This window comes from Sitophilus oryzae, unplaced genomic scaffold, assembly GCF_002938485.1.
Source record: "Sitophilus oryzae breed Bouriz unplaced genomic scaffold, Soryzae_2.0 scaffold_85_pilon_pilon, whole genome shotgun sequence".
NCBI classification, from domain to species: Eukaryota; Metazoa; Arthropoda; class Insecta; order Coleoptera; family Curculionidae; genus Sitophilus; species Sitophilus oryzae.
The window spans coordinates 1,489,717-1,508,234 of record NW_022147483.1 but is presented as its reverse complement, the minus strand read 5'-3'; the positions used below and the strand labels follow the sequence as shown (position 1 = coordinate 1,508,234).

At 31.1% G+C, this 18,518-nt stretch overlaps 4 protein-coding genes across 7 annotated transcripts in view; 2 read left to right on the top strand and 2 right to left on the bottom strand.

The window, feature by feature from the left end:
- Positions 1-8,790, bottom strand: part of LOC115890214 (serine/threonine-protein kinase N) — a 61,433-nt gene extending 52,643 nt beyond the window's left edge. The window contains exon 1 of one of the 3 annotated variants that reach the window (XM_030910380.1): positions 8,379-8,790. In XM_030910380.1, the coding sequence (XP_030766240.1) occupies positions 8,379-8,399 (21 nt within the window). In that variant the 5' untranslated portion in view covers positions 8,400-8,790. Of the gene's footprint in view, positions 1-3,647; positions 4,265-8,378 lie in introns of those variants that run through there. The other 2 variants (XM_030910379.1, XM_030910381.1) reach the window with 2 other exon arrangements.
- Positions 8,791-9,052: 262 nt separating this feature from the next.
- LOC115890031 (exopolyphosphatase PRUNE1) lies at positions 9,053-11,890 on the top strand. Of its 2 annotated transcripts, none has more exons than XM_030910137.1 (5): positions 9,053-9,262; positions 10,559-10,785; positions 10,843-11,114; positions 11,175-11,479; positions 11,538-11,890. In XM_030910137.1, exons 1-5 carry the CDS (start codon positions 9,110-9,112, stop codon positions 11,805-11,807), a joined length of 1,227 nt encoding a protein of 408 aa, XP_030765997.1. In that variant the 5' UTR covers positions 9,053-9,109; the 3' UTR covers positions 11,808-11,890. The 2 variants fall into 2 exon arrangements, with proteins under 2 accessions (XP_030765997.1, XP_030765998.1); XM_030910138.1 differs by lacking the exon at positions 9,053-9,262 and adding an exon at positions 9,876-10,456.
- A 154-nt stretch (positions 11,891-12,044) lies between these two features.
- LOC115890032 (telomere length and silencing protein 1 homolog) lies at positions 12,045-13,430 on the top strand. Its single transcript, XM_030910140.1, has 6 exons — positions 12,045-12,270; positions 12,346-12,460; positions 12,519-12,656; positions 12,716-12,882; positions 12,938-13,134; positions 13,198-13,430. Exons 1-6 carry the CDS (start codon positions 12,143-12,145, stop codon positions 13,329-13,331), a joined length of 879 nt encoding a protein of 292 aa, XP_030766000.1. The 5' UTR covers positions 12,045-12,142; the 3' UTR covers positions 13,332-13,430.
- LOC115890030 (negative elongation factor B) lies at positions 13,411-17,422 on the bottom strand. The gene is made up of 10 exons (XM_030910136.1): positions 17,306-17,422; positions 17,152-17,250; positions 16,875-17,094; positions 16,666-16,817; positions 16,358-16,614; positions 15,648-15,810; positions 15,431-15,586; positions 13,945-14,196; positions 13,759-13,886; positions 13,411-13,698 (listed from the first exon to the last, which is right to left on the bottom strand). The coding sequence occupies exons 1-10, from the start codon at positions 17,420-17,422 to the stop codon at positions 13,479-13,481; spliced, it is 1,764 nt and encodes a 587-aa protein (XP_030765996.1). The 3' UTR covers positions 13,411-13,478.
- Between the last annotated feature and the right edge of the window lie 1,096 nt (positions 17,423-18,518).

Genomic DNA, 18,518 nt, shown 5'->3' with positions numbered 1-18,518 from the left:
TGTCTCCTAATAATTATAAGATTCCAAATAAAGCTTGTTTAAATTAGTGTCGTTGCTTTATATTTAGCACTTTCCAAAAAGAAGACCTACGCAAATTAGCTTAAACTTAAGTAAGTAGTACTCTTAGATTTAGTACTATTTTATAGAGTAGTAAGTTACGTGGTATTGCAGAAGCAAATAATAATCTGTAAACAGTGAAAATAAAACATAGCCGCCCATACTAAAATATGTTAATAATAAGTTGGTAGGCAGTTCTTTTAGTTTCAAAGTAAAGGAATTTTTCCAATTTTTTTTCTCAAAAACTGCGACTTTGACTGATTTTGATGTTATTACAAATTTTGTTGCAAATATTAATTTGAAAACCGCGTTTCGCTAGCTACTGTAATCTTGGAGTTATTTTTTTAAATTTTTAACCCACTCCCATACCCCCTTATCAACCCCCCATCCCCACCAAAACCTAATGGCCAGATTCTCGGGTGCCACAGTATTTTTGTGCCAAATTTGGTTTAAATCGGTTTAACGGTTTTTGAGTTATCGTGTTCAAGAAAGATCCCATTCAAGAAAACAATCTATATTGAAATAAAGGTGTAATAGCGTGGGATGGCGTGGCGTGGCGTGGCGTGGCGTGGTCCTAGTGTGTACGCAACACGCAACACATATAATTAAATGGGAAAATATTAAAATATAGTTTGTGGCGTGGCATATTGCTAATGGGGTCCCGGCTATAAAGATCCTGTTTTTTGTGGTTTGTCTCAGTTTACTTATTTTTCTAATGGCTGTATTATATTCACATTCCACATACTTTTTTATTTATTTTATTTGCGATGGTGCTGCTGTTCTCTGACGTACTTTAATTTAATAATAATGCCTGAGAAAAAAAATCCGTACATGATGTCTCGTAATTGATCAGATTGTGTATTTCCGCTGGAGGTCTAATATGAATTCAAGGAAATCTATTATAGAATTATTGTCATGTGAATAAAAAACTATTCTTCGGCAGGAACTGTCATGAATGTGACTGAAATCGTTTAATTTGTTAATTGATTCTACTAATTTTCGTGAATGCAGAGATTCTAGTTGACATAAAATCGACGAAATCTGAATTCTGCGGTAAAAAAAAATATTTTGTCATGCATTTCTGTAATTTTTTTTTCTATATTTTATTTATTTTATAATAAATGGTTTTATGGAAAGTGTATCGATCTGGAAAGAATGTCTATTTTCTCGTTTCTCCAGTTTTTACCATTCCTCTGAATTAAAATATCACAACTAATACAAAAACAAACAAATATTGCTACTCTAAATTATTGAAAATATGTGATATAATCTCGTTTGAGATAAGATAGTAGTAATATCAGGAGATTACAGAATACTGAAAATTTAAAAATTGAAAAATAATTTTAGGACTGACTCAGATCTATAAAATAAAAAGCTGTCATGTGGGATTTGTTTGTTTAGATATTTATTTAATCTCAATTGAGAGAAAACCACAAATTACTGATAAAACAAGTAGAACAAATCTAATGACATCGACATCGAATATACCGGGTGCGTCTCAAAAGTGGCCTATAACTTTTTTCAGATAAAAAAAAAACGAGATTTGCTATGTTAGCACAAGGCATAAAAATTAGGATTGATTGACGTATTCAATTGTTTTAATCACTTCCTGTTTCACCGAAAATTACTACAACTTTTTTATTTTTAAATTACATCCTCTGTATATTTTTACTTTATTCGATAGAAAATGACACTCTGAATAGAATGGCATAAACTTATGAGACGCACCCGGTATAAACTGTGCTAATGAAATCAAAACAAATTTAATTTATTTTTACTAAAAGAGATTCCACATTGTTTTTTAAATTAAAAACCAATTTAATTGGATTATTTCCGTCCCATGCAGGTAACAAAATTGAGATAGACAATTAAATCGTGCATCTGATTCACGTCAACTATACAGGGTGATGAATTTAAATTAAAGAAGTTATTGCTGCAGTTAAAGCTAGTAAGTATTTAAAATAATTTTTTAGACACTCTGTATAAAAGTATTATTTTTACTATTGCAATACAAAATTTAGAAAATATAGCATTAAAATTGTTACAGCATTTTCACAAAATCGTAAATATTTCAAAAGCACTAAGATTAAAGTTCGGTAAACCTTAATTAAATTTACCTTTATATAAATTTTCTGTGAAAAAAATGATAATCAAACAGTTTCTGTTGAACTTTTGACGCAAAAACATTTCAAATTTATGATTTCAGGCTAATAACTATTTAGTCTACACGTTTAATTTATGACAATTATCAAAAGATGTCGGACATGTTTGCTGCTCTGTGTCCGAATAGACCGATGCCTGGAAAATCTACAATCGCAAGGAATATCCAGAGATTTGAGACCAAAGGTACCCTAATAAATAACTGCAGATGTGAAGCAAGGCAGGAACAAAGAGAAGATGCAAGAAATGATACCAACTTGGAAGTTTTATTGTGCGAGGAAGAGAACGATGGAAAGATCAGCACAAGGAAACTTGATGAAATAGGAATAGATCATACTACAACGTTTCGAATTTTGAAACGATATAAATAATATTCCTTCAAATATGAAAAGCACCAAGAGCTACGAGATGGGGACGAAATACAGCGGCAGGCGTTTTATTTTGATATGATGGAAAAAAGCAAACACGGATAGGGAATTTTTAAAAAACATATATTTCACTGACGAATGCACGTTTACCTTAAATAATGAGCCCAATGTTCAAAATTATCGATATTGGAACAAAGAAAACCAACACAGGTTTGTCGAAACAAGGAGGCAATATCCACAGAAAGTAAATGTTTGGGTAGGGATATTCGGACACAATATTATCGGGCCATTATTTCTTAGGGGAAATTTAAATGCAGAATATTATTTGGAACTACTCAAAAATCATATTTTACCTGCTTTACATGATGCCGCTAGGGAAAATCAGGAAGTTTGGTACCAAATGGTTTGGTACCAAAGTTTGGTAGAATTTCAGTTTACCAACTAGCGAATATAAGAAGAGAATTTTATGATCGCCTGGGTTATTGTCTAGCAGTCGATGGAGGAATATTTGAACATCTTCTTAAATTCTAAATTTCTAACAATTTAATAGTACCTAAATTAATAAGTTATTGAATATTGTAATAATACTATAATTAACTTTGTAATTGATTACTTTATTTTACTTTAATTCATATTAATTTGTATTTATAAATAGGCATCTCTAAGATTTCCGATGTAGGAATGAGTTTTCAATAATAATAAAGCACTAAACAGGTAAATTTCTGAAATGACAACTTTATTTGACAGTTATCTTTTACCTTGACTGATGCTCATAAGTAAATACAGGGCCATAAGAAAGGAGAAATATTTAAATGAAATCGGCGATAAGTCGTAAACGAGCTAATCAAAAATATCTAAAGTTATTCTTTTGATATATATTTATACGAACTTTTTTACTTATTTTTATGTGCAGAATTATGCTGCCGAAGTTTCCGGAATACAGTTCGGACCACCCTGTATAACATAACAATAATTTAAAATATGAACAAAACTTGTTTAATTCCTTTTTTTTTTATTTAAATAAGATCTCGCTTAATAAGAAAAAAAAATAAAAACACGTACCGGGCTATACCCTATATTCCCTGCCCAGGTAAAGTACGCCCCTGCCTTCAACCTGTTCTGTACTTTTCCCTTTGGTCTCCTCTTCACCGTACTGTAATCCATCTTCCTTACTTCGCAGGTATATCCGATATACTATGATTCATTCACAAAATTTATCACTAAACATACACCTTATCAATTTTATATCTATAACCATCGCACATACACACTTCAAAGTCTATATTCACGATTAAAAAAAGCATTAAAACGAACAGAAGTAACAATAAGTCATTAATTTGTCACAGTTTCTTCACAGCGACGATTTTTATCGAGTGTTCAATAGCATCGACTTTTGGAGAAGGAAGTTTCGCTATGTGTAGTAAAGATTCCGTATATGGCACCTGCCTTTTGGGTGACGATGTCTCGCAATTACCGACGGCACGGTAGAAAGTCCAGGTTGATTTTTAAGTATCTTTTTATTACCATAGATTCTCGTGTATTTATGTGGTTATACTGTTGTTAACAAACTAAATTCGCTTAAACCAACATAATTTTATGTCGTTGCATACACCGTATCGCGTTCAAGACTATCTCTCTAGCTAGGCTCAGAGACTTATCGGATGTTTTATCCTTATCTTTTGATATTACACGATGCAGGAATTAATTTGTACTTGTATTTTTTTAAAGATAAAAAAAACGGCTTGTTCGTCAGTTTAAACAAATTAATTTAGCGTCAATAAATCGGCCAATAATATTGTTAAATTGTAACGGAATGTGGCCTTGAACTTGATGGAGATTTTCGGGTGCCTTTCGCTAATATAACAAGATACGAGCGGTAAATATGAAGAAAGGTTCTTGGTGAAGACGTTAAGTTAAAATACCTATCAAAATATACAGGGTTGTTCACCACATACGACACGGAGTATTGTAGCTAAACGATGAGATTTTTACAAATTGTAAGTTTTGGGTTCGATGTAGGACTATTAGAGGTACAATTTAAAAATAATTTTACAAGATACAGAGTGTCCCAAATAAGTAAAAAATATCAAAGTTGTATTTTTTTAAATGGAACACCCTGTATATTATTACATTTTTAGTTTCTACGATTAAAATAAAGGTAAATTTGATTAAGATTTATTATACTTAAACCTTACCGTTTTTGAAATATTTTCAATTTTGTGAAATTGCAGTAAAAATTTTAAGGCTTCATTACTCCAAGGGTATCAAAGTTTTCATTTTAATACTAAATATTTACTGAAGTTTATTTACTGATCAGTTATTGTGTTGCAATAATAAAAATAATACTACCTTATACAGAGTGTCTAAAAATTTATTTTAAATAATTATTAGCTTCAAACGGCAATAACTTGTTTAATTTAAATGGAACACCCTGTATATTTTATGAGAATCAGATGCACAATTTAATTGTCTATCAAATTATATTATACCATTTTTTACCTCTCTCTTTAAGTTTCCGTAGAAAATGCATTTTCTTGTAATTTAGAACTTATTTATCAATATACCCATGGACTATTGACATTTTAGATTATTTTTAAAGAGTACAGATACAAATATTGTCGATATAATTCGTTTATTTCATTAAAAAATAAAAAAAACTGTTTAAATATTTGTTAAAGAGGACCAATTAATATGATTCCAGTATTCAAACTACATTAACTGACTGTTTGCGTTGATTAATAATAATTGCTCCAAATACTAAAAAACTGAATTTTGTATGGGCATTAGACAGTGTGATAAAAAGTAACACCTTAAAAATGATATTTCATTTTTTAATAAATGCTTATTTATAACAACAAAGACTTTAATTTGATAACTTATTATTATATTGATTTCTGACTCAAAAATCCACATTTATTTATAATAATTTATTAACGAACACAATTAAGTATGTCATTAATTAGTATATGGGCGGAAATAATGGTGTTATATTTAATTAATGGTAAACTCTTTTTTATAAAGATTTAAATACTTTTCTTTTGCATTACAAATGGGCTAGTAATATTATCGTTTTGCTAAAAACGATAATATTACTAGTCTGTACATTTTGTACATTTGTTGCTTTAAAAACAATCTAAAATGTCAGTATTCCATGGATATATTGATAAATGAGGTCTAAATTATAAGAAAATGCATTTTCTACGAAAACTTGAAGGGATAGGTAAAAAATGGTATAATACAATTTGATAGACAATTTAATTGTGCATCTGATTCTCCTAAAATATACAGGGCATTCCATTTAAATTAAAGAAGTTATTGCCGTTTGAAGCTAATAATTATTTAAAATAAATTTTTAGACACTCTGTATAAGGTAGTATTATTTTTACTATTGCAACACAATAACTGATCAATAAATAAACTTCATTAAATATTTAGTATTAAAAACATTGATACCCTTGGAGAAATGAAGCTTTAAAATTTTTACTGCAATTTCACAAAATTGAAAATATTTCAAAAACGGTAAGGTTTAAGTATAATAAACCTTAATCAAATTTACCTTTATTTTAATCGTAGAAACTAAAAATGTAATAATATACAGGGTGTTCCATTTAAAAAAATACAACTTTGATATTTTTTATTTATTTGGGACACTCTGTATCTTGTAAAAATATTTTTAAATTGTAGCTCTAATAGTCCTTCAATAAACCCCAAACTTACAATTTGTAAAAATCTCATCGTTTAGCTACAATACTCCGTGTCGTATGGTGAACAACCCTGTATACAGGGAGCGATAAAAAGTTTGCAACAAATGAGAGAAACGCTTTTAATAAAAATACTATGGAAAGAATCTAACATTATTTATACCGGGTGTTTTTCAGGGTTGGTAAAAATCATATTTTTTTTAAATTTAAAAAATCAGATTTTTTTTTAATTTAAATTAGATTTTTTTTATTTTATAATAACAATTAAAGTCCTATGCTAAATTGCTAAATCTTCGTAAAAATATTAATTTTTGTCATTTAAACACCTAAGCACAAAAGTACAAGAAGAATTTTCTTTAAGTGCAAACAGGAATATATTTTTATAGTTTTCTAGAACACAACTTTTACAGTTATTTTTCGATTTATTATAAAGTTTTAAAAGAGTCGATTTTTTTTATTTAAATCTCTGGATTAAAATAAAAAATCGCTTGATTTAAATAATTATATCAAAAAATAAATTATGTGTGGCGAGATGACATATTTTTTCCCACCCATATTAAAAAAAACTTTTTTCTAGATCTAGACGATCCTGATAAGTAAGATCGTATTTTTAACTTTCCATGTACCGATTACTTGCCAATTTCTAAAAATATTCCCTCTGTTATTATTATTGATGCCTTTTTTATTGCGGATGTTATGCTTTATTTTTACTGCGTTTCTTGCTTTTGGTCCTAATTTCGGATATTTTTCAGTAATTAATTAATAGTGACGATTGACATAAAAATGATTCTGATTTCTGAGACGCACATGTTTTTTTGGTACCGTTTGATTGAAAAAAAAACGGTGTCATAGTAGCCTCTGAAATGACGATCGATGATTCAAAGCCTACTGCGATGCCGTTTTTTTATCTTGAATTTTTGCATTTTTGAAGGATCTGTATTTTCTTGTTGACGTATGTAGGTCCATCTTCAGAGAGCATGAGCTATTTTTAGAATAACAAACGGTACATACGAGTGAATGTAGAAAATTCTCTTAAGGTCATTCGCTATAATTAAATTTTCCCAACATGGTATATTGCTAGATGACCTTAGAGGTTGTAATTCGAATTTATCCCTATTTTATAGTGTTCTATGGCTTCCAGTTCTAATTTAATTTAATTAAATATACTATACAAAATAAGTAGACATTTTATGTAAATATATGTATGTTTTATGTTTTTTTTTTGTTTATAGCACTCTATTCGCAGATATTCCTTTATTTTTCTCTAACATTTAACCATTTATAAACTGGCATTTTCAAGTTCAAAGCCACTCGAAACTTAATTAAATAAAAGCCTTTATTCAATTAGGCACATCAAAGACTCCTGATAGCTTTGTGGCTACCAGATCCCTGTTTTTAACATTCAGTCAGTCGGCTGACGTTGGGGTAATGTGTAGCCTTGGGGTTAATAGCCTTATCGCACCGCTCAAGATCTTTAGACGTTGTTATATAAGGTCAAATTAAAATAAAGCAGTTCACCATGTGAAATCACAACAGTTATGTTATCGAATGGTGAGCGTTTAAAAAAACAGGAATTTCCACTTTGAACGCACAGACTACTGGCCGTATTAACATATATACGTTAAAACAATCGATTCTGTATCGTCTCGTAAAACTACCATATAAGTAAATCACTTTAATTATGGTAAAATGCAAAAAAAAATTACAGAAGGTATGGAATAATAAAAAACTACAGTAAATACAAACGTTATTCTTATAAAATCCGTTAATTTATGGTTTGATTCAATTAATAACGAACAGGAAGTGAAAGAGGAATCATAAATCACACGAAAAATCCGTTGGACGGTAAATAATAAGCGAAATAAAAAAATAAAATGCCATAATTAAATCTAACCTAAATACCAACCACTATTATAAAAAGCATAAACACTAAACTTCAAACTAAGTTTTCTCATTTAAATATGGCATAAAACAAGAAAAATTGCATATTTTATTAAATTTACTTATGTTTTCTTACGGATTTCCCTAAAAATGTTAGCATAAACGAAGGAATATCGCCGTAACTTCCCATTTTCCCAACAACAGAACTCACCTGAAAATACGTGTCGGCCATCTTGGGGTCGAGGCAAAACTTTACATATCACTCGAAAACCAGTGTAAATAAAGGCACTTTCGCGCTCCTTTTCGAAAATCCAATCACGCTACCATAACATAAACAATCGGCGACTATTCAAAGCGATTATTTCGAAAGTTTTATCGCGTTTTTTTTCTCAGATAAATCGAGATTTTATGTACACATATCACATCACGATACGCGGTCCTCAGCCGGCGCAGGTGAACTGAGTTGAACGAGAAATACGGCGTTGTCGGATTGAGCAATAGAAATATCATTGAATCTCGTATGAAAAAATAGTCTTGTGAAAATGCCCTAAACTGAGGTTTATAATTTAATGTGTACTCTGATGCACCCAGAATTAAAGCAGGAACAAGTGTATTTAAACTGAAAATTAAATCCTCCGAACCAATGGGCACATACCCCAGCATCCTTCAGGCAGGAATCTACGCTACCAAAAGATGCGTACAACTTATCTTAGATAAGAACTATCGGAAACAAGAAATAGCTGTCTTATCCAATAGTCAAGAAGCATTGATAGCCATCGACCCAATAACCATCAATTCGAAGTTGGCCAAAGCTAGAGAAGCTGCACAAATTAGGCAAAGAAAATCATATTTTTTCCAAACTTTTGTTATTTTACAAACATTTTTGTATAAAAAAACTCAAAGAAAACGGTAAAGAATCAATTATTATTGGGCTAGGCCACCATGAGGCCACCACTGAAAATTCCAGAAATCAAGCAAAATATAGAACTACCGGCAACGCTGGATATATTTTCATCTCTGAAGATCCTTGCGTGCGATTGGTCAACTCGAAATTCGGATCAAAATGATGAAATTTTTTCAAGACAAGAGCAACAGGTGAATTTCTTTGTTATCTCGATCTATTGTTCAAAAAAGATGAATTATTATTATTGTTATTACTGGCGATTACTGGTCCAAACATAGATAAAATTTTTTAGAAAATGTAATAATAATTTGAGAGCTTCCTAATATTTGGTATGTTTCAAATATTCAACTACCCTATTAAATTAGTTCTAAGGTATAATTGAAGATGACGAATCATAAATACTATCAAAATATCTACAAATTCAAGGGTAATGGAAATTAAATATTTATTTTTTAGGGATATTTGTCCTAACTGGTCCTGGCTTGTTTTCTTAAAGGGGGTCCACACGCAACAACCTATCGTACGATTTGCTAGCGTCGACAAAATGTTGGAAATAAAACGTACAGAACAATATTTGTCTACATTACAACGACTTGTATTGCTTTATACCGTATGATCGAAAAAAAACGGCGTCAGCGATGGCTATGAAATAAAGATCGCTGCCATTTTGTATCTAAATAAATTATTTTTATTCTTAATCTAGATAAATTATATGGGGAATGTCATCGATCGTGATTTCCAAGCCAACTGGACGCCGTTTTTTTTTTCGATCATACGGTATTATTATAGAGAACATACTGTTGTGGGTTGTGGTTAGTTTTTGCTGGTTATTTAAATAATGTTAAAAAAAGCAAGTTATAAACTTTTAACTGCGGACAACACTATATGATCCAGAGCTTGGTTACTAACAGAGATATCTCTGGTTACTGAGAAGACAAAGAATTTTAAGAAAATAATTACGAATTACTTAAAAATGGATGTTGAAGCATATAGTTATTTACTGAGTAGACAGACCTCATATAACCAAAAATTACTTGTATGTGTGTTTGATTAACCGACTAAAATTTAAAGAAAATGTGTGTGGACCTTGTGTGGACCAAAGATTTCTAAACTCTGCAACGTTTTGTCGTCTCAAACGAATCGTACGATAAGTTCTTGCGTGTGGACAGCCCTTAAGTCCTGACTCCTAACTGGTCCTAGTCTATCCTAGTCCTAAAGATTTCTAAATTCTAACCTAGAAGTTTGTTTATCTTTTTTTTGATATTTATTTTTCGTTCTTGCTTTGTGGCCAAAATAGTGTATTTTCTTAATTTGATATCTTCTAATGCATTATTTATAGGATGGACAAATTCATATTATTTTTAAGAAGATCTAAAAGCTTATTGGTAAGTGATCTGTTTAAGTTATATTTTTTTTAAGTAAAAATAGGGTAATTGTGTGCTTTAGAGTATTTGTGTAAGTTTATATAAATATTCTTATGTTTACAGGGTACCATTTCCGAAAATACCAAAATTCATCTAGTATTAGGCAACGAATCTTGTGATTTAGATTCATCCATATCCTCTCTACTCTTAGGATATTTCCATTCGATACAAAATCCAGAAAATATAGTTGTTCCTGTTTTGAACGTGTCCCAAGAGAACTTTTTACTCAGAACAGAGAATTGTTTTGTTTTCAAAGAGGCAGGTTTGGATTTAGAACATTTTGTTTATCGGTACAATGATTAAATAACTACTACTACATCTAATATTTTGGATTTCTACCTTTTCAGAGATCAAATTGACTTTAAACAGTTATGTGAGAAATGTAAATTAACTGTATCATTGGTAGATCATCATATTTTAACAAATAACGATAAAATACTTGAAAAATATGTGACGGAAATTTTTGACCATCGACCTGTTGATTCTTCTCATGTTTGGGATACAGACAAAGTTACTGTTAGAATTGAACCAGTTGGATCATGTTCTACTTTAGTCACGGATGTAATTCTGAAGAGAAAACCTGATATTTTAACTTGTCCATTGGCAAATCTGTTATACCGTATGTTTTTGTATTGTGAAAATCAAAAAAAATAATTAATAAATTAATCATTTTTTTTAGAGACTATAATATATGATACAGTAGCTTTGAGGCCAGAACTTGGTAAAGCCAAACCACTAGATATTGAAGTAGCATTAAATCTAGAAAAAACGTATAATTTTCTGGCTAAAAACCGTCAATCAGTGTGTGATAGTCTTTGGGCTGTGCATAATGATATCTCCGCTTTATCTCCAAAACAATTACTATATAAAGATATGAAAGTCATCGAATCTTTTTATATACCAGGCCTACCAATATTAGTTGAAGATTATCTGAAAATTCCAGAGGCTCACAGAGCTATAGTTGAATTTGCTGTAGAAAATAAGGTATGTATAATCCTTAAAAACTTTTTAGTATTTCCTGTTTTTTTTTTTAACTTTTTAGACAAATTGTGTCTTATTAGTCGGCTTGGATGTTACTGCTGGAAAAGTAAGAAGAGATATTGGCATATACTCAACTACAAAGGAAGACAGATTAAAAGCAGCCCTGTTGAACGTTTTTGATGACAATCCTGATTATGATTTTCAATTTGAGCATAGAACAACGGCATTTGATGACGATATGTATTTACTGCACGTACATAATATTAAATTGTCTAGAAAACAGTTAGTTCCTGTAGTAAAACAGGCTTGTGCAAAATATACAAACCTCTAACAATACAGTATTTAGTAAAAACGATTTCATTCAAAATTATGTTGAGGATACACCGTTTTTTAGAATTATATGTTACTATTAGATTTTGTGTATGTTTTTAAAGCCCCTAAAGGTTGAGGGCTTTTTTTTGGTATAGTAAAATTTGATTCAGTTCATGTTTGAGACGCCCTGTATATATATCCAAACCACAGTAGTTCAAATGTCCCATTTCAGACCAATCAAAGCAAACTTCAAAACAGCTGTCATCTGTCATTAATAAAATATAGGTTATAATTACACGAAAACAAAAATAGTTTTCCAAATATTCCTTTAATTTCTAAAAAATATATATAAAGATGAGCGATACAGCCGAAAATCAGTCTGAATCTAAAGAATCAACCATTTTCAAGCCGAAAAAACGAAAGAACCTGAGACAAAGAATAAAAACTGAAGAGAGTGACGATGAAGAAACTATAGCAATCAGGTATGTTTAGTGTAGAATTTTGAATTTGTACCCTTAACATTCATCAAATTGTGTCGTATTTATGTTGTTATACAGTAACAAGTTAGGTGAAATGAGGGAAGTACAAAATCTAAGAAAAAGACCACACGGAGTTAGTGTTATTGGACTTGCATTAGGCACCAAAGTTTCTGTCGAAGAAGAAGCTGTTAACGTAAGTATTCGTGGAAGGATTTTACAATAATATTCCTAAATGTGTGATATGGTTTTAGAAAGACCCGTTTAAAGCCCAGGCAGGTGGAATGGTCAATATGCAAGCTTTAAAATCGGGCAAAGTAAAACAAGTGGATGATGCTTACGATACGGGAATAGGGACACAATTTTCGGTAGAAACAAATAAAAGAGACGAGGTAAAGTTATTTAAATATTCTATGAATGTGTTTTATTCATTGAAAACGTATTGTTACAGGATGAAGAAATGATGAAATATATAGAAGAAGAATTATCGAAAAGAAAAGGAAAAAGTGAAAAAGAAGAGATACCCAGCAAGATAACTTCTAGAAATACGTACTTGGCACCAGAAGAAGCAGCTTTACAAGCTGTTCCCAAACATTTAAGAGAATCTTCAGCAAAAAGGTGTGTTATTTTTAATATAATCTATTTTTTTTACTTATTTAAATTTACTTAACAGGTCTGAGGAAATGCTTTCGAATCAGATGTTGAGCGGTATTCCCGAAGTTGATCTTGGTATTGAGGCTAAAATTAAGAATATCGAAGCAACTGAGGAGGCCAAACTTCGACTCCTATGGGAAAAACAGAATAAATCTGATGGACCTTCACAGTTTGTTCCCACCAACATGGCTGTGAATTTTGTCCAGCATAATAGATGTAAGAAGGAAGTTCTTGCATTTTTAAAATGGGGAATTTAATTTTTTTTTTTCGGTGTTTTAGTTAATATTGAACAGGCAGAACTGGTAAAGAAAAAGGCAAAGATAGAGACAGACGCTTCAAAACCGAAGAAGAAAGACGAGAAAGCTACGGATGACTATCATTTTGAACGATTCAAAAAACAGTTTAGAAGATAACATGTACATATTTATTACAACATTAATCACACTGTAAATATTTGAGGTATAATTTAAAAGAAAAATAAAATAATTTATACATTTTTTAAACCATTTATTTCTCTGTCAATAAAATATAAAAAAAACTATGTATATATTTTACTTAATCTATATAATATGATGATACGGCGCAGGTGTTGGAACACTCATTAAAGGTGAGTTGATATCAATATCCATGTCAGTGAGGATGGTAGTTTCTTCTTGCGAGTTTATCTTGTCTTGAAGTAACTTATACAGGTTATGTACTTTTTCACTGTGCTGATGTGTAGGTTGGACTGTTTTTAATATGGTATGCAACCTGCTCACGGGTAATTTTTGATGAACATACCTAAAAATAAAATAATTACCTTAAGAAATTGAGGGTGATATAGTTAAAAAATTAAGTTACCATAATAATTTTAGTAGATGTCTTGTAACATTGTCTCTCTGTAATCCTACAGAGAAAAATTCATCGAATAACGCAGTACAGAAATCTTCCGCTTGAAACTCGTCAGGGTTATTGATCAAAAGCCCCACCTACAACATTTTATCAGTAAATTTTACTAAATAAATCAATTAATTGATAATCACATACAAATGAATGTAGAAAAGGGTCTTCAAAAGCTCTGTCGTCCTTACAGTTTGCCAGAACAGTCAATATACGTAACAGTGCTACCCTATCCTTCAATCTAGTGACGTTTAGCGTGTAGTACATGGCTAGAATGCTGGCAACGCTGCTGTCTTGGATATAAGCTTCTACCGCGTCCGGTAGAGGGCCGGCATGTTCTATAATTGTGATGGCAGCCTCGCGCTCGTCGGGAGGAAGTTTAGTTGACAGCTGTCTAACCTATAACGTCATTTTTTTAGATGTCTTTTGTTGAAGTTATATATTCTCTCGAAATGGACATACTATAGGTGTACAGGGTGTCCCAGGCTGAGCGTGCATTAGAAATTTCTAGAGAACTACAATATCTAGATCGGAGATTTTTTGCATATTACTGTTTCACAACGAGATCTATTAGTTAAAAATATTTTCAATATGGCGGCACTTCCGGAAATAACGGAAGTTGACAGCAACTTCCTTATTTTAAATGAGTGCCCCCATTTTTATTACATACTTTATATATTATTATTATTATTATTTATAATATAGGAAATTAAAATAATTCGTTTTCTGACAGATGGAAATAAATTGTCTGACTGCTTGACACTTAATGTCAAAGGAAGCCAGATAAAATCAAGAAGAATATATGTTTTCAAATTAAATCATAAATAACTTAAAAACGATTTATTTTAGGTATAGGAACATGTATACTCAAAAAGTGACGAATTGGAAAACCTTTTCACTAGTGAAATAAAAAAAGTGGGTTTCCATTTGAAAAAAATGATTTATGATAATTTTTTAATCGCTCATTTCCATGACAGCCACCGCCATTATTATATGACATTTAAACAATTTAATTTTTGAAATAGATCGCCACATGTCACAGTGGCTGTAATAATCCCTAAATTTGACTTCTAGGCTACATCTAATTTTTTTGACAAGTAGTTTTTTCCGTCTAAAAATTTTAAATATTTTTTTTCTCAAAAACGGTTAATGTTAGATATAGACTGTTTAACATCAACATTCACAGAATTTTACAGAGAATTTAAGTATGTAATAAAAAATGGGGGCACCCATTTAAAATAAGAAAGTTGTTGTCAACCTCCAGTATTTCCGGAAGTGCCGCCATATTGAAAATATTTTTAATCGATAGATCCCGTAAAAGAATGATGTGGAAAAAATCTCCGATCTGGATGTTGTGGTTCACTAGTAACTTCTAATGCGCGCTCAGCCTGGGACACCCTGTATAATAGTTTATTCACTCCAAACTTTCATAAAAAAATTAAGATTTAACGTTTCAATTGACACATTTGAATCCGATTTGAAATTTTATGAATTTTTTATAGCCTTTCTGAACTTACTATGTGTTATTTATTGTTTATTCAATATTTATATTCAAAGATTCATTCCAATATCAAAAATGACATACAGGGTGATTCAGAAACGTAATTCTATCCAAGAAATTGATGTATATTACCTGATCATCTACCATGAGACTCATTAAAGCTGGCAAAAACTTTGTAACAACCTGACTGTCTAGTTTTGGCTCTTTAAAGTCTTGTGAATCGATCATAACCCACGCACTGAGTCCCAACGCCAACATTCGCAGTAGCAATATTAAAATTGTGTTATCCTGTAAAAAATAAATATGATTACTGTTTATTTCTAATTTGTTACCTTTTATATTTAATTACCCTTGGCAAGCTTTCGTTATGGATCAAATGGTGCAATATCTTGATGGCCGAAGAAGCCAGAAAGTTAATAGCGTAAGGATCACAAAGAGTCATGGATAGATCTCCTAAAACCTGCTCCTGCCCTCTTTTAACATTATCCAAAAATCCCTGAAGTTCTCTAGACCTAAAAACGAAATAAACAGGGTGGCGCATCTCTTAGTTGTATTTAAATAAAATTTTGGGAGTGTGTCTGAATCTTTAAAAGAGTAACTCGCTTTAAAAAGTGACCAATGTTTATTTATTAATTTTCTCTCACCCTGTATAACTTTTCGGGTCAAGTTTTAACTTAATTCAAAGTACAATAGTTATTTTATCTGCGTATCACGCTATACAGGGTAAATTACAGTTTAGGTAGCTCGTGTTGAAATTTAAAATTTGTTCTTTGTTTTTAGAAAATGCTAAATATCTTAAAAACCCTACATTTTAGTCATGTGCTTCGCTAATGAAACTTACCTTAATTTTTTTCCTAGAATCCGAAAATCAGTTAATATATAGGGTGTTCCATTACAAAAAACACAACTTTGGTATGTAACTTTTTGTGGGGACAACCTGTAGATCTCTATATATTTTTAAAAAATGCTCTAAATTAATCTACATACGCTCCCAAAATTTCATTTCAATATAAACTGTCATTCTCCTTGGAGTTTGTGTCTTAGTACAATTTTTATTACCGTTTTATATCGACGTTTTTTTCTCGGATACAGGCATCCAAACACCAGGTGAATTTGTGACAAGGATCGATAGAAATGATGTCTTGTACTTCTAAGTCGTGCAGCGCCATCAGTAGTTCCGCTCTTAGGGTACAATAATGCACTATACGAGTTCTTAGAAACAACGTTCTGAGAAATTGCAACACCATGTCGTAGAGTTTCACACTGTTGCCGATCATGTGGGCTAGTTTTTGGACTACCTCACCTTGTCTGCGAACCTGTAAACGTAATTTTTATAACTTGACGGTATGTTTGAGGTAATGAAATACCTTAGGTGATGGTCCGAAAAACTGTACACTCAAATTGGTGTGGTCGAATAAAACATTTTCTTTTTCTGTGATGTACTGACTTAAAAGCGGTGAAACTTCGTCGCCAAACAACGACTGGTTATCTTTCCATATTTGTCTTTTAACTTCAGTGTCTATAAATAATAATCTTGTGGTAATAGGTAAGTGTACAAAAAATTAACTGTATTTACCTGTGTCATTATATAATTCTCTATCCCTAACAAGTACTTTAAGATAATGATCATCAATATGCGGAATATTCTTCAATATTGCCATAACGATAGGTCGCATCGCCTTGACTTTTATTACAGGAAAACTTTTTTGAAGCAACTCCCTAAGTTTATGGTCCCTTTCTTTGCCTTCCTGTTTTCCTATTTCGTTGATATGAGAAATTAATTTTTCACGTAGCTCCTTTAATTAAAAATCATTAAGAAATATGTATACACTGAAAATACACTAAGTTGTTACCTCAACAACGGACATATGAAAATCCAAACGCCTAACTCCATGTAGATCTAACAACGGCAGCATAGGCCGAAGGGACGGCAGTAAAATACCGTTTGTTACCTAAAATTAGATTATTTAAACACCAAATAGATATAAGAAATAAGTTTATATGTACTTGAAACTCTTCTATAGCCTTCAGGGGATCTGTACAGCTGGTTAAAGCCTGTTTCAGGTAATTGGGACCGTTCACCTTGAGACTCTCCAAGGGAAAATCATGATGCCTTGAAGACATCCTTCTCTATTTGGAAAATAGGGCCTAATTCTTAGCGAAAATCGAAAATTATGTTTTCATAACAACTTTATAACCTAAAAGTGGGTTGTCAATGTCAATGTCAAGAATGACAATCGGTATTGTTCAGAGATATAGGGGTACGATAAACATATTCTGTAGCCCTATTCGCGCTTAGATCTACAGGGGGAAATCAATAAGTAATAATCTTTAAAAATACATAATGTATAAAATTTATTAACAAATGAGTTAATTTCAAGTGGATTTTAGTTAGAAACAAATTCAGTCTGAGTAATATTTGTTAATAAAATTGTTTCTCCTAATAAATGAACATTTTATCAATTTTATTACAAATATTTTATACAGTTCCAGTACAAACTTCATCAAAAACTTCACATAACATTGAATCACTAAAGGTCAACATAGATATTCTTTCTGGCAAGCCTTCAAACGCATCAGTAGTATTGTTAAGAAGTGTTTCATTTCCCAATGATAATTCATTATCTGGCACTGAAATAATTTCCGTATTCTCCAAGGGAATGATATCTCTCAAGCGTCTCATGTGATCTGAATAATTTTTGTGATCATTCACTGTATTTGATTGATAAAAATGTACTTGGATAAAATGAACGCTTTGATCAAAGTTTAAGGTACCAAATATGAGAACTTGATCTCCTTCAATTGGAATTGTTTCTACTTGATTAAAATCTAACTTAATTTTGCTGTTTTGTCCATAAACCACTTCAAAACTTAATAGAAAATGTTCATTCAAACTGCTACAAAATTGATACGTCCCTATTAGATGTACATGGCAGTTTCTTGGGAACTTGTTTGGACTATATTTCAGAATTTCTTCGATTAAATAGAACACATAGTGAGTATAACAGTTTCTAGGAATAGTATATAAAGGATCTGCTATACCACAATAACTTAATGGCTGTTCTTGTTCATTTTTTGATAGTGTAGGTTCAATTTTGATGCTATAGTTACATAACATTGAATCAGTAACATTATCAGTCAACATAGGTGTATTATTAGGACATGTTTCATTTCCAAATGATAATTCTTTATCTGATACTGAAATAATTTCTGTGTTCTC

What these genes read in the sequence shown, in the direction of transcription:
- LOC115890032 (XM_030910140.1), top strand. Translation starts at nt 12,143, where the DNA reads ATGAGCGATACAGCCGAAAATCAGTCTGAATCTAAAGAATCAACCATT. An exon ending in TCGAAGAAGAAGCTGTTAAC is followed by an intron (nt 12,461 to 12,518) that starts GTAAGTATTCGT and finishes ATATGGTTTTAG; the next exon opens with AAAGACCCGTTTAAAGCCCA. An exon ending in TTTTGTCCAGCATAATAGAT is followed by an intron (nt 13,135 to 13,197) that starts GTAAGAAGGAAG and finishes TCGGTGTTTTAG; the next exon opens with TTAATATTGAACAGGCAGAA.
- LOC115890031 (XM_030910137.1), top strand. Translation starts at nt 9,110, where the DNA reads ATGAGGCCACCACTGAAAATTCCAGAAATCAAGCAAAATATAGAACTA. An exon ending in TTTCAAGACAAGAGCAACAG is followed by an intron (nt 9,263 to 10,558) that starts GTGAATTTCTTT and finishes TTATGTTTACAG; the next exon opens with GGTACCATTTCCGAAAATAC. An exon ending in TTAGAACATTTTGTTTATCG is followed by an intron (nt 10,786 to 10,842) that starts GTACAATGATTA and finishes CTACCTTTTCAG; the next exon opens with AGATCAAATTGACTTTAAAC.
- LOC115890030 (XM_030910136.1), bottom strand. Translation starts at nt 17,422, where the DNA reads ATGTCTTCAAGGCATCATGATTTTCCCTTGGAGAGTCTCAAGGTGAAC. An exon ending in AGAATTATATAATGACACAG is followed by an intron (nt 16,818 to 16,874) that starts GTAAATACAGTT and finishes TATTATTTATAG; the next exon opens with ACACTGAAGTTAAAAGACAA. An exon ending in GTCTCATGGTAGATGATCAG is followed by an intron (nt 14,197 to 15,430) that starts GTAATATACATC and finishes ATGACGTTATAG; the next exon opens with GTTAGACAGCTGTCAACTAA.